Source organism: Ranitomeya imitator, chromosome 6 (assembly GCF_032444005.1).
Source record: "Ranitomeya imitator isolate aRanImi1 chromosome 6, aRanImi1.pri, whole genome shotgun sequence".
NCBI classification, from domain to species: Eukaryota; Metazoa; Chordata; class Amphibia; order Anura; family Dendrobatidae; genus Ranitomeya; species Ranitomeya imitator.
In genome coordinates this window covers 537,468,206-537,482,133 of record NC_091287.1, presented here as the reverse complement: position 1 = coordinate 537,482,133, position 13,928 = coordinate 537,468,206, and the positions used below count along the sequence as shown (strand labels likewise).

The 13,928-nt window shown below is 47.5% G+C and overlaps 1 protein-coding gene across 1 annotated transcript in view; it reads right to left on the bottom strand.

Moving 5' to 3' along the window:
* The window catches only part of EFR3A (EFR3 homolog A), a 176,867-nt gene that overhangs the window by 38,282 nt on the left and 124,657 nt on the right, over nucleotides 1-13,928 (bottom strand). Inside the window, exons 13-14 of the mRNA XM_069731930.1 lie at nucleotides 10,558-10,609; nucleotides 10,048-10,220 (exon numbers count right to left, since the gene is read on the bottom strand). Coding sequence (XP_069588031.1) covers nucleotides 10,048-10,220; nucleotides 10,558-10,609 — 225 coding nt within the window. The remainder of the gene's footprint in view (nucleotides 1-10,047; nucleotides 10,221-10,557; nucleotides 10,610-13,928) is intronic.

Sequence of the window (13,928 nt, the reverse complement as noted above, 5' to 3'; positions counted from 1 at the left end):
AGGTAGAACGAAGACCTCGTTGAGGTGGAAAGATGAAAACCACCTCGAGAAAGGAAGGAAGGCGGAGGCCTGGGACCACCTTATCCTGGTGGAAAATCAAGAAAGGAAGTCGGCAGGAAAAGGCCGTCAACTCAAAAACGCGGCGGATCGAAGAGATGGACCTGAGAAAAGCCACCTTGCGAGATAGAACTGACAGGAGAAACTCCCTGAGAGGCTCAAAGAGGGGAACCCCTAAGAACAACCAACACAACCTTTAAATTTCATGAATCCACAGAGGCCCTGAACGGAGGGACAGCGTGGACTACTCCTTGAAGGAAGGTCTTAACCTGTGGCTGAGAAGATAAGGTCTTCTTAAAGGGAAGAAGAGCGCAGGAACCTGGCCCCTTTTGGGAACAGAGCGAAGCTCGAATCCAGTTCTGCCTGAAGGAAAACCAAATGGAAGGCAGGGAAAAAGGACATAGGTGAAAAGCGGTTGGACTCGCATCACCGAAAGTAAGCCTTCCAGGTACAATAGTAGATCCTGGAAGAAAACGAAGGCTTCCTAGCCTGGATTATAGTGTGACTCATCCAGGCCGAAAGGCCGGACGCTCTTAAAACAGTGGAGTCCACAGCCACGCCGTTAAACTGAGCGACCGATAATTCGGGTGGCAGATCGGACCCTGAGACAGCAGATCGGGTCTGTTTGGAAGGCACCAGGGGTGTCCGCGAGAAGATTGACGATGTCTGGAAACCAAGACCTCCTGGGCCAATCCGGGACGATCAGAATGACCGGCACCCATCCCGCCTTGATCTTTTTCGACAGCTTGGAAAGCAAGAGAAGGGGTGGGAACCGATAGGGGAGCAGGAACTGCGACCAAGGAATGCAAAAATGTCAACACCACTGGGAGAGGATCACGGGACCCTGGGCCGACCCGAGGGACCTCCTGTTCAATCGGGACGCCATGAGGACCACCTCTGGAGTCCCCCATCGAAGAGCAATCCGACAGGAAACCTCCTGAAGTACCATTCCCCTGCCGCGAGGCCTTCGAAGCCGAGGAAGTCGGCGGCCTAAATGTCCACACCGGGGACATGCACTGCGGAGCTCACCAGGACCGTTGCCTCTGTCCAAAGGAGGATCCTGGAATCTCGGCCGAGGCCAGAGAACGCCGAGTCCACCCCTGGTGGTAGACGCATGCCACTGCTGTGTCATTGTCTATCTGGGTTCGAATTGGCAGGCTGCTGAGAATCCTTACCCAGTGAAGGCAAGACAGAAAGATGATCCGGAACTCGAGAACATTGATCGGCAAAGAGGACTCCTGCGCCGACCAACAACCCTCAAAGAACAGGAGACAAAGCCCCGCGCCTCCGCCGAGCGGGCTGGCGTCCGTCGTCACCACCTGCCAGGGAACTGGAAGGAAGGATATGCTGAGAAGGATCTACTCTGGGATAAGAGAAGTGACCTCGGCCACCAGTCGAGTAACCATTTGACCCGGGAGAAAACCGGATCGGACGATGCAGGGAGAAGACAGACCTGTCCCCTGTGATAGAATAGCCTGCTCAAGAAGTCTTGAATGAAACGGGCGAAGGGAAAATTGCTTCCGATATTGCAACCAACCTCCTTAGGGCCTTTAAGGCCCATCGGAAAGGAGGGGAGCCGAGAACCCTGGAGCAAGCGAACTTTTTGACAAAGGAGGGATATCTTGTCTTCGGGAAGGAAGACTCTGGTCCGACAAGTGTTGAAGAACATGCCCGGAGATACGAGGCGCTGAACAAGACGGAACTTCTTCCTGTTGTTGACGAGCCACCCGCAACGGTTGGAATGTCGGGAAAGATGGATAGACTTTCGGGAGCCTGAAACCGAAATTCCTGAGCCTCCATGGAAGCAATTACTGAACGAGGGAATATCGTCCTGAAGTGTCTCCGACGAAACTTCTTGTTCAGCAAATTGAGATCCGGACTGGGACGAACCTTGTCGTTCTCTGTCAGTACAAAAATATTCGAAGAGAAGCCTGTGAACCGTTCCTGTTCTGGGACGGGAACGATTACTCCGGATTTAAGGAGGGAAACAATGGCAGTAAAGAAAAACCCGGGACTAGAGCGGGGTCTCTTGTAGGTTGGGATTTGAAGAAAATGATCCCAGGACCGTGAAATGAAGATTTTGTATCTAGAGGGAACAAGTGCCCTGGCCCATGCGACCTCTGCTGAGGAGACCCAGACGTCCCTGAGGAACAGGAGACGGTTGCCCAGTCTGAGAAACGGGCTGGGGTCTAGTCGTGGGTCATGCCTAGGTGGAACTTCCAGTACTGGACCTGGAGAATCCACTTTAGGAGTAGCGGGCACGCCAGGAAAGAGTGAGCCAAAAAAGGTCGAAAAGACCAAAGTAGCCGCCTAAAGGGAAGTAGGTGAGGTCTGGAGAAGGGGACTGGTGCCACCAGTGGTGTCCTTAATAATTAGGTCCAGCTTGGAACCGAAAGGACGTGAACCTTGAAAAGGCAGGCTAGTGAGGGACTTCTTCGATGACTCTTGAGCCAAAGAGTGCGACAGCTGGCAACAACATTACTGGGCGCCTGTGTGGCAGAAGACGCGACGTCCCAGGAACAAATTATTCCCCGGCATGAGTAATCTGGGTGGCAAGTTCCGCCAGCCGGCCTGACGGAGCTCCAGCTTGAATGCCCCAACGGAGTTGTTTAGCCCCTCAGATACAGACTTCGAAACCCAAGTGGAAGCCAAAGCCGGGCATTGGGATGATGCGGCAGTTTCGAAAGCCGACTTCACGAAGGATTCCATGATCCTATCGATGGAATCTTTCAGAGCCGCCCACCGGACAGCGTAAGGACTGTGTTACTTAGTAACATAGTAACATAGTTAGTAAGGCCGAAAAAAGACGTTTGTCCATCCAGTTCAGCCTATATTCCATCATAATAAATCCCCAGATCTACGTCCTTCTACAGAACCTAATTGTATGATACAATATTGTTCTGCTCCAGGAAGACATCCAGGCCTCTCTTGAACCCCTCAACTGAGTTCGCCATCACCACCTCCTCAGGCAAGCAATTCCAGATTCTCACTGCCCTAACAGTAAAGAATCCTCTTCTATGTTGGTGGAAAAACCTTCTCTCCTCCAGACGCAAAGAATGCCCCCTTGTGCCCGTCACCTTCCTTGGTATAAACAGATCCTCAGCGAGATATTTGTATTGTCCCCTTATATACTTATACATGGTTATTAGATCGCCCCTCAGTCGTCTTTTTTCTAGACTAAATAATCCTAATTTCGCTAATCTATCTGGGTATTGTAGTTCTCCCATCCCCTTTATTGGCGGCAAGTCTAGCAGCCGACGGATCCACAGGGGGAGAGGTCGTTCTCTAACGCCTCTCATTCCGGTTGGCAATGAGATCCGGAGGAAAGAGATATGAGACTCCAAGACGCTTGTCTCTTTGAGAACGTCTGGTCGAATTCGCTCTCTCTGGCCAGAAGCTCCTCGAATTCAGGATGAGGAGCAAATACCTTGGGAGGTAGTTTAGACCGTCTAAACGAAACCGCCTGATCTGCGGGTTTCGTAGAGGAATCTTCGATGCCACAGGTCTGATTGGTCGCTCCAATGAGGCTTTGAACCATATCCCTCATGTTAGCGATTTGGTTCGAAACCGGCCCCAAATTGTCCTCCGAAGGCGCATCAGAGAAAGCCTCGCCTGACTCAGCGGAGGAGGATCGGGAGGACGCCGACCGCAGCGGAGGACCGAGTGGCGAGATGGAGCAAGAAGAGGACTCAGACCGGCGTTCCTGTCTGGACCTTTTGCAGCTAGCCTTGGAGGGCTTGGACGGAGCTTCCTGCGACCCGGTGGCTACTGCGGGGGTCTGCAGGGGTAACCGATCCAGCACGGAAACCAGTGTTTGAGACACCCCTGTTAAATTGGCCACCGATTGAGACAGAGAGGAGGCCCAGCCTGGGATGGTTATCACTCTGGGGCGGATCGGCTTGGGGATCCTGGGCGGTGGGAACAATCGGGTTGCTGCAGGACAGACATAGCGGAGTGTCAGTCTGCGGTGCAGAGCTACTTACGGCAGAGGAAATCCGGAGGAAGCTGTCCGGCTAGATGGTATAGACCTCCGGCGAGAAATAGACCCTTAGGCCGGAGGGTGGTAAGGCCTGCTGCCGTAATCTTGATCGATCTGCATTGCTTAAAATTAACTTTCATTGCTGGGGTTCGAACTCACAGCTCTCTGTTTGCAAGCCTGCACACCTTACCACTGTACTATATCACTCTCTTGTTCCGGAGGAGGGGACTCGTGGTTCAGGAGTCCCAAGATGGCGCCGGTGGGAGGAGAAAAGGCGGTTTTCAGAGAAATTGTCGGGCGGGAGAAAAGCAAGCCCGCCCGACGAACAAGGAAAGGGGGCGGAGTCCGGCACCGGAAGTAGGCCCAGGCAGAAGCCGGGGCCTAAATTAGCGATTGGTGACCGGCATGGAAGGGCCGCAGTGGAGAACAGTGCGCCGCAAAAGGCGATGGGTGAGCGGCCGCCTACAGCGGCGGGAGTAGCGCAGCTGCAGGTCCAAAGCGGTGTGGCGGTCTGGCAAGCCGCCGCGCTGAGGGAGGATGAGCGGCACTGTAAGCGGCCAGAGGGACGCAGCTGCAGGGGGCCCGAAGCGATGCGGCGGCCGGCCAAAGCCGCCGCGCTGAAAAGAAATGAACGGCCGCATACAGCGGCCGGAGCAGGGAAGCCAGAGAGGGCCGAAACGATGTGGCGGCTGGGAAGCCGCCGCGCTGAAATGAACGGCCGCATACAGCGGCCAGAGCGATGCGACGGCTGGCAAAGCCACCACGCAGAAAAGAAATGAACGGCCGCAAACAGCGGCCGGAGCAGGGGAGCCACTGAGGGCCGAAGCCGCCGCGCTGAAGCTGGGGCTGGGAAGCCTGCAGGACCCGAGGTGGAAATGTCCCCCCCCTGAGCAAGGCCACGCAGATAGCGTGCCTGGACAAGAAGCGGCGCGGTGGTCCGTAAAGGCAGCCGCGCCGGAATAGGGGACAGGGAGGCCGCATCCACGGAAGTGGCGCGGCTGAAAAGAGATGCGATTCGCATCAGAAAACCCCTTAAATAGGAACCCCCCCTTTTTTTTTTTTTTCTGGGATCCAGGGAAGCCGCAGGGTGGGGAGGGAAAATACTCACCTAAACATCCCCCGCCGGTACTAACCTGGAAGGAATGAGACGTCCACGGAGCTGATGGACGTCCTCGTCTCCTCCGACCGACAGGCTCTGGTGGGCGAGTGGGTGGGGGACGGAGCCAGGACCGGACTTCTGAGCACGCTTGTGTGCTAGGATCTTGGTCCTGGAGAGGGATCTATGAGGATACGGGGTGGCAGTACACGCCGTACTCATAGTCCGCATAGTGGGACTACAGGTGTGACTGCTCACCCTGTATCCCATCCGGAAAAACCTGAAAGGAAACGACGCACATTGAGGTAGATAAGGGTCTAATGAAAGACCCGTGTCCACCTCCTACTGACACTAAGCTAAACTGAATATCCTACTTCCTGTCGGTAGGGTGTACACTGCAGAGGAGGAGCTAACTTTTTTATTTGCATAGTGTCAGCCTCCTAGTGGCAGCAGCATACACCCATGGTTCCTGTGTCCCCCAATGAAAGGCGATAGAGAAAGTGCACCATTACTGTCTGCTATAAGTTCACATCAGTTACAGGGTGACGCAATATGTGCAAGCCCCTTTGTCCCAAGCCCCACTCCTTTTGTGGCACATAAATGGATGGAAATGAAGAGCCACTAAACTTTTTTTTTTATTACCATGTTTAACATTGAAAGTTATGAAGGTTTGCAATTGATCTTTGAAATCTCAGCTTTCTCCAGCCTTGTGTAACATCTGTACTCCACTATGCCATACTGGAGGTATATCGATTCAAGGATAGACCACCCCCACCGGGAGTAAAGGCCCACTACATGCGCGCAGTGGGGGTTTCCTGGGTCATTCGCCAGCAGGCCTCTTCAACCTAGATCTGCAAAGCCGCTACCTGATCTTCCCTCCAAACTTTTTCCAGATTCTACAGGTTGCATAGCTACATTTCGGCTGATGCGAGCCTGGCCAGGAAGGTTCTGCAGGCAGCGATCGTCTGTCACCTGACCTGATCTGGGCATGTTCTTCTGTTCCCTCCCTTGGGACTGCTTTTGGATGTCCCATGGTCACCTGTGTCCCCCTTGTCCTCCAATGAAGTGAGACAAAAAGGGATTTTGGGTACTCACCGTAAAATCTAACTCCCTGAGCCTTCATTGGGGAACACAACACCATCCCTTGTTAGTGCCTTTTTCGATCTCTTAAGGTTGTTTTATTGTTGCTTCTCCTACTGTTTCCCTCACTAACTGATTAGCCTCGTGCCAGTTGGTGGGTATACCCTGCTGAGGAGACAACTTTTTTTTGCCTTGTGTCAGCCTCCTAGCTACAGCAGCATACACTCATGGTACCTGTGTCCCCCAATGAAGGCTCAGAGAAAGATTTCATGGCGAGTACCTAAAATCCTGTTTTCTAATGTGCTATTGACATGAAATTCTCACCAGATGTCGGTAACAACCCATCCAATCCACACAGGCAAAGAAATCAAACCATAGATGTCCAGACATTAAGTCATGTGTAATAATGAGAAATGACACAGTGAAAAAGTATTGAACACATGAAGAAAGAGGTGCAAAAAGCAACGATAAGTCATGACACCAGCTGAGATCTATCAGGAATTAGAGAGCAATACTGCCACTTAGTTAAAAAAAAAAAAATAGCTGGTTCAACTGATGGCCTATAAAAAGGTGTCTCACAAGAAACATGTTATGGTGGGTAAAACCAGTGAGCTATCTCAAGACTGTTGCAACCTTACTGTTGCCAAAATATGCTGATGGCATTGGTCACGGAAGAATTTTTAAACTACTGAAGGTGGAGGTGAGCAATGTTAGTGCTATAATCCAGAAATGGAAAGAACATCATTTCACCATAAGTGATGACCAGGTGCTCCCTTCAAGACTTCAGACAGACAAGTGAAAATAATTATCAGAAGAGTTGTCACAAGAGGCAAGGACCACCTATGGAAAGCTACAGAAAGATCTAGTATCAGCAGTTAGAATTGTTTCAAAGAAAACTATAAGTAATGCACTCAACCTCCACATGGACTGTTTGAACGCTCACCACGCAACCTCCATGACCTGTATGCACGTTCACCATCCAAGATATTGCTGAAAAAAACGTATGTTCTAACACGTTTAAAGTTTGATCAACAACATTTAGACAAGCCTGTGAAATACTGGGGAGAATATAGTCTATTTAGATGAGACTAAAATTGAATGTTTGGATGCCGTAATACACACCATGTTTTGAGGTCAAAAGGCACTGCATATCACCCCTAAAACACCATGCCAACAGTGAAGTGTGGAGGTGGGAACATCATAGTGAGGACTGTTTTTCAGTATAAGGCACTGGCAAACTTCATATAACTGAAGGAAGAATGAATGGACAAATGTACAGAGACATTCATGATAAAAATCTGCTGCAATCTACCAGGATGACGAAGAGGAGACAAGGCGTGGACAATTCAGCAAGAAAATGATCCCAAACACACAGCCAAGGAAACGCTCAATTGGTTTCAGAGAAAGAAAATAAAGCTGATAGAATGGCTGAGCAGATCACCAGACCTGAATCCTATAGAGAGAGAGAGAGAGAGAGAGAGATCGAGAGAGATCGAGAGAGAGAGAGAGATCGAGAGAGAGAGAGAGATCGAGAGAGAGAGAGAGAGAGAGAGAGAGAGAGATCGAGAGAGAGAGATCGAGAGAGAGAGAGAGAGATCGAGAGAGAGAGAGAGAGATCGAGAGAGAGAGAGAGATCGACAGAGAGATCGACAGAGAGATCGAGAGAGAGAGATCGAGAGAGAGAGAGATCGAGAGAGAGAGAGAGAGAGAGAAAGATCGAGAGAGAGATCGAGAGAGAGATCGAGAGAGAGAGAGAGATCGAGAGAGAGAGAGAGATCGAGAGAGAGATCGAGAGAGAGATCGAGAGAGATCGAGAGAGAGAGAGATCGAGAGAGAGATCGAGAGAGAGAGAGATCGAGAGAGAGATCGAGAGAGAGAGAGATCGAGAGAGAGATCGAGAGAGAGAGAGAGATCGAGAGAGATCGAGAGAGAGATCGAGAGAGAGATCAAGAGAGATCGAGAGAGAGATCGAGAGAGAGATCGAGAGAGAGATCGAGAGAGAGATCGAGAGAGAGATCGAGAGAGAGATCGAGAGAGAGATCGAGAGAGAGATCGAGAGAGAGATCGAGAGAGAGATCGAGAGAGAGATCGAGAGAGAGAGATCGAGAGAGAGATCGAGAGAGAGAGATCGAGAGAGAGATCGAGAGAGAGATCGAGAGAGAGAGAGAGAGAGAGAGATCGAGAGAGAGAGAGATCGAGAGAGAGAGAGATCGAGAGAGAGAGAGATCGAGAGAGAGAGAAAGAGAGAGAGAGAGATCGAGTGTGTGTGTGTGTTTGTACTAATGGGCCGAAATTACACCTGGGCAATGACTAGTTTCTCCATCCAGGAGGCATCTTGAAGAGGTCATCACCAATGAAAATTTCAGTAAGCATGTTCATTACTTTGTCTCTGTGACATTTCTCATTACACAAAAGTTAATTTACAGACATCTATGGTTTGATTTCTTATCTGGTGAGAATTTTATGTCAAGTGATCCTTTAGAAAAATATTTACTTAGACAATTGGTGACGTGTTCAATACTTATTTCATCCTCTGTAGACTTGCATTGCTGATTTTCATCCGACACTAAGCTCGTTACTGAACAAGTCTCTGCGATTTTGCAATGACCATTTGTTAAAACTCACGGATATGTGAATGACCCTTTTAACTATGATAGGTACGAGTGCTATATGTGAAAAACGCGGCTAGCACTTGAATGCAAAAAACGATTTTGGATGGAAAAACAGGGACTCTGTGAGGAGTTTGCGGGTGGATGTATTGGTATTAGGCATTTGGGGTGCACTAGAAACCCGAATGCAGGCGACAACTCTCAAATGCAAACCGACCAGGTACAAAGCAGTAACAGGCGAGTCCAAAGATACCAGAACCGCCCCCAGCTCCTCAGACGAGAGCCGGAGAACATGTATTACGTGGAGGAGTAACCAGTCTGCTCTGAGATATTAGCCTGTGAGTATAACCATGCTCAGCAATTACACGACATTTGTAATCTTCAGGGATGAGACTGTCACAATAATTATAAGCCATCATTACCACCACTGTATAATTGCAGGCAAAGCATTTCAAATTAAATAAAAATATAATCATGTACTTAATTAAGCCAATAATGAAGCGGAGAAAGTGTCAGGGAGAATCAAAATATTCAAGGAGGATTTTTATATATATATATATATATATATATATATATATATATATATATTATTTTTTTAAAAAAGGAGGTTTCCCATGTTTCTTTAAAGTAATAAATTGCAATGTGAGAAAGGGAAAATAAAGCCACAAACTTTTTCCTGGGCATCTGTATATATACTCCTGGACATATAAGGCAGTGCTAGGCTAGGATGCCATTTACATGGCGCTGTTGGGGTTTGCCAGTGTGTGCGCGCAAAAAATCCGCCGCGCTTAACAAGTCAAGCCGCTGGATGTGATTTCACACAAACTCCTGCCCACCATACGTCTAAAAATAAAAAAAGAGCAGAACTGTGTGCGTTTCCCCTTTAGCATTCTATCAGGAGCCGAGAAAAAAAAAACCATAAATCGCTTTATAAGCGCAAGGGTGACATGCAACAAAAGAAAAAAAAAAAAAGTGCATCAAACACACAGAGCAAAAAATGCAATACAGGAGATCGCTAGTGCACATTTTGGTGCAGAAAAGGACTACGTACTTTCTGATAGAGTCAGAAAATGGCCTAAAAGCTGTAGAGGCACAGAGCAATTGATGGGGGTCTCAGCACCCGCCATCTGTACTCCTGGCCTACCTGTAATGACAGGCACCGGTCAATTGCTTTCTGCGCTACGTTTTAGGCAGAGGGTTACATGTGGCACGGTGCGGGCGAGTACCTGATGCCGCGGAGTTTGGCTCTATTGTCGTGGCGATCAATCAGGTTGTGTAGTATTTCGAGCACCAGCTGGCGCAGCTCCGAGTCCTCCATGAGTGATGGCGACAGGAGGGGATCCAGGATCGGTGAGGGAAGGGCAGCCGCAATGGTCTTTGCCTTGTAACCTGAAGTCACCTGTGAAGAGAAGCCAAGAGGGTTATGGCGAATTATACAAACGGAAGCTTAAGAAATCTAAACCCGGGTGCATCAACGCCCAGTGGGGGTCCCACAAAGTTATGAGGTCTGGTCTGACGAGTCAGGACCCCTCTTCCTATCCTGTCCTGACAATTACTACCTAAACCTGTACCGACACATTGTAACAAATTCTCTCATTCAGAATTGAGCATTTCCCATTTGCATCAGAGCATTTTTTCACCACATTCAGAAACTCATAGTAGAACCTAAGTAAAAGTTGGGCAAAATTCTGCGTGGTCTCCAATCATATGTGGAAATGAAATTAGACAAGACGTACCATAAGCAGCGACCGGAGCAACATTATCTGGATCCTCTTTGTTCCGAAATCCCTAATAAAAAAAACAAAAAAAAACACATGCGCAAGTTAGGCTACGTTCACACTAGCGTTCTGCTAGTGTGCGTCGCCTTAGCGTCGGGCGACGCAGCGGCGACGCACGCGTCATGCGCCCCTATGTTTAACATGGGGGATGCATGCGTTTTTGTGTGTTGCGTTTTGCAACACTTGTGTCTTTTTTGCCGCTAGCGTCGGACCAAGAAAACGCAGCAAGTTGCATTTTTCTTGCGTCCGATTTTCGGCAAAAAACGACGCACGCGTCGCAAAACGCAGCGTTTTTGCGTGCGTTTTGCCGCGTTTTTGTGTGCGTCGTGCGTTGCGTCGCCGACGCAGCGGCGCGCAATGCTAGTCTGAACGTAGCCATAATAAAAGAACACAGTGAAATAATAATAATATACGTAGAGAGGACAAGTCAGCTCTCCGATTTTTGCAAGGTGCCGGCCTTCTGTTACTCCTCCTAACTGGGTGTTATCCTTCTCCTCGTCGGAGGGGCTTGTCCCTACACCCTTCCGGCATCATCGTCAGCTGTATGATGATCGCTGTGGTCGAGACATCACGGACCACCATCAGTCCGGTGAATAAAGTGCCTGTGGCACCGCTTCACTGCTGCGTCCTCTCCAATGTAAGAGAAGGTTCCTGTGTTATTTTTTTTCTCCATAAAAATGCTGGCTATGGCCAAAAAACATATTGGAAATTCTTCATTTGCATGCACATTTCAGCAAAATACTAAATAAATTGCTAAAAAAAAAAATTAAAAAAAAATCCCAAGCAACACAGGTCTAAACAGAAAAAAAAAAACACCAAAAAACAAAAAGCCATATTCTCAACATAGCATTTTTTCCGTACGGTTTTTACTTTTTGAGCAGAAAATCTGCTGTGTTTAACACAGTTCAAGCAATCTGCGTGGGATTTTTAGGTTTGTTTTCTCCCTATTGGGAGCCTGAAAAAAAAAATGCATGCAAAAACGAATGGACTGAAAAATTTGTTAAATGAAACGCTGCACTAAGATTGCATAAAAAAAAACAAAAAAAAAAACAACAAACTAAAAACACACGAAAGCGCACAAAAAAAAGGCGACAATTACAGCATATTGTTACTAGTGTATTTTAGTAAGCAAAACGGTGGAAAAGAAAAAAAACTGCATTTTTGCACATGGATAATTTTTTTTTCATTTTTTGGGGGGGATATTTTTTTTAAAAGTCCTATAGAAACATCACCAGAACAGCCAGCAGACCTGGGGTAAAAGGCAATTTAAGAATGACTGTTCAAATCAAGCATATGCAAGGCTGTGAATGAACAGTCATTTTCTGCTGACACGCATGTAACCATAAAATGAGCAGAATTTTGGAGTGAGATGAGCCAGTCTTCTGCTCGGATCTCCAGCTCCGGAGGACTCATTCTGTCCTGCATTTCCCAGGCCTCTCACTGACCTCAATGGACCATGTGTAATTCTTCATTTCTCCTGTGGGGGTGTTGCAGGGAAGCTGAACACTTACCGCCAAGTTTCTCTGGAGATTCTGCTGCTAGGCGGTCCCAGCAGAAGGCTCTGCCAACTCTAAATTTTTGTCAGCCCTGATCTACACTTTTATCCCAAGAATCAATAAAACAATCCCCCCAAGCGCACTTTCAGGACATGCTTTCTTACTCTCTTCTTTGTACTGCCTCCTCCGATAAGAGGTGCCGCAACAACAGTCAAGATTCTCCTCAACAGTGACCATTTCCTAAACGGTGGCTAGGGAAACGCTGTTACCATGGAAACGTGTGACTGTTGTCATGGTAATCGACACCAGAATATTATCAGCGGAATTTCTTAAACCATTTAATATAGAGAAAAGTAAAATATATTAGGAGTCTTTGTCTGTGCAGCTGCACTGCAGCAATGATGTCGGGTGTAAATCTGGTTTACCCCTTTAAGGGCCCGGGGTGTGATCAACGTAGTATGGAGGACATACTGCTACTGGATCTATGATACTCTCCAGATTACAGGAAGAGTTAGATACAGATCATCTCTGTTAATCCATAAATCCTAATCCCAGATTATCAGGCTGGTTGGCACATGTAGGAGAGTCCAGGTGAGCAGCATTCAGTGTTGCTTCCCTTGAAGGTTTGATTTAAAAAAATACTTTTAATTACTTTTGTGCCAAACCTGGACAACCCCTTTAATAGCTCCACAACTCTGTGCTGTGTAAGATATAATCAGTGCTTATTTAGGCTGCACACTGTGGATTTAGGTCATGTGACCTGATGACATCATCACATATCCTTCTGCACTTCTATTCTGATGACTGCTTATGATTGGTCAGCATCATACAGGAGGCAGGAGTACACACCCACAAGTGAAAACTATCTAATGACACCCACCAGGAGACACAAATAAAGTTTACTCATTATGTGCTAAATATCTGACTACCATAACGGAGCCGCAAAATAAATAAAAAGAAAAAAAAATCTTCGGCACCATGCGTCCAGCTCATTTGTGTGAAAGGTCCTCTTTAAAAGGCCTTGGCTATTTTCCCTTAATCAAAGTACCATAACATTTTAATTTTTCTACCGACATAACCGTAAAAAAGAAACTACAGGACACTGCACCTGACTTCTATACCAGGAAAGATCTTTGAACAAATTATTAAACAGCATGTATATAAGTACCTGGATAAGAATACAGTAATTAACCAGAGCCAGCATTTGTAGTAAACAAGTCATGCCAGACTAATCTAATTTTCTATGATGGAATCACTGACTAGGTGGATCAGGGAAATGTAGTAGAATATATATATCTCGACTCATATCATACAATATCTCATACTATCCTTATTGAAAATATGACCAAGTATCGGATTGACAAGGCTACGGTTAGGTGGATTCATAACTGGCTCAGTGATTGTACTGACAGTAGTAATAAATGGCTGCACATACAATTTAAAATGGTCAGGCCTCATCTGGAATACTGTGTCCAGTTCTGGGCACATTTTAAAAAACACATTGAAAAACCTGAGCAAGTTCAGAGAAGAGTGACCAGGATGGTGAGCGGACTGCAAACTATGTCCTACGACGAACGGTTAAAGGATCTGGGAATTTTTATTTGCAAAAAAGAAGGCTAAGCAGAGACTTAATAGCTGTCTACAAATATCTGAAGGGCTGTCACAGTGTAGAATGATCATCATTATTCTCATTTGCACATGGAAACACCAGAAGCAATGGGATGAAACTGAAAGGGAGAAGATACAGATTAGATATTGGAAAAAAACATTTTGGCAGTGAGGGTGATCAATGAGTGGAACAGGCTGCCACGAGAGGTGGTGAGGTCTCCTGCA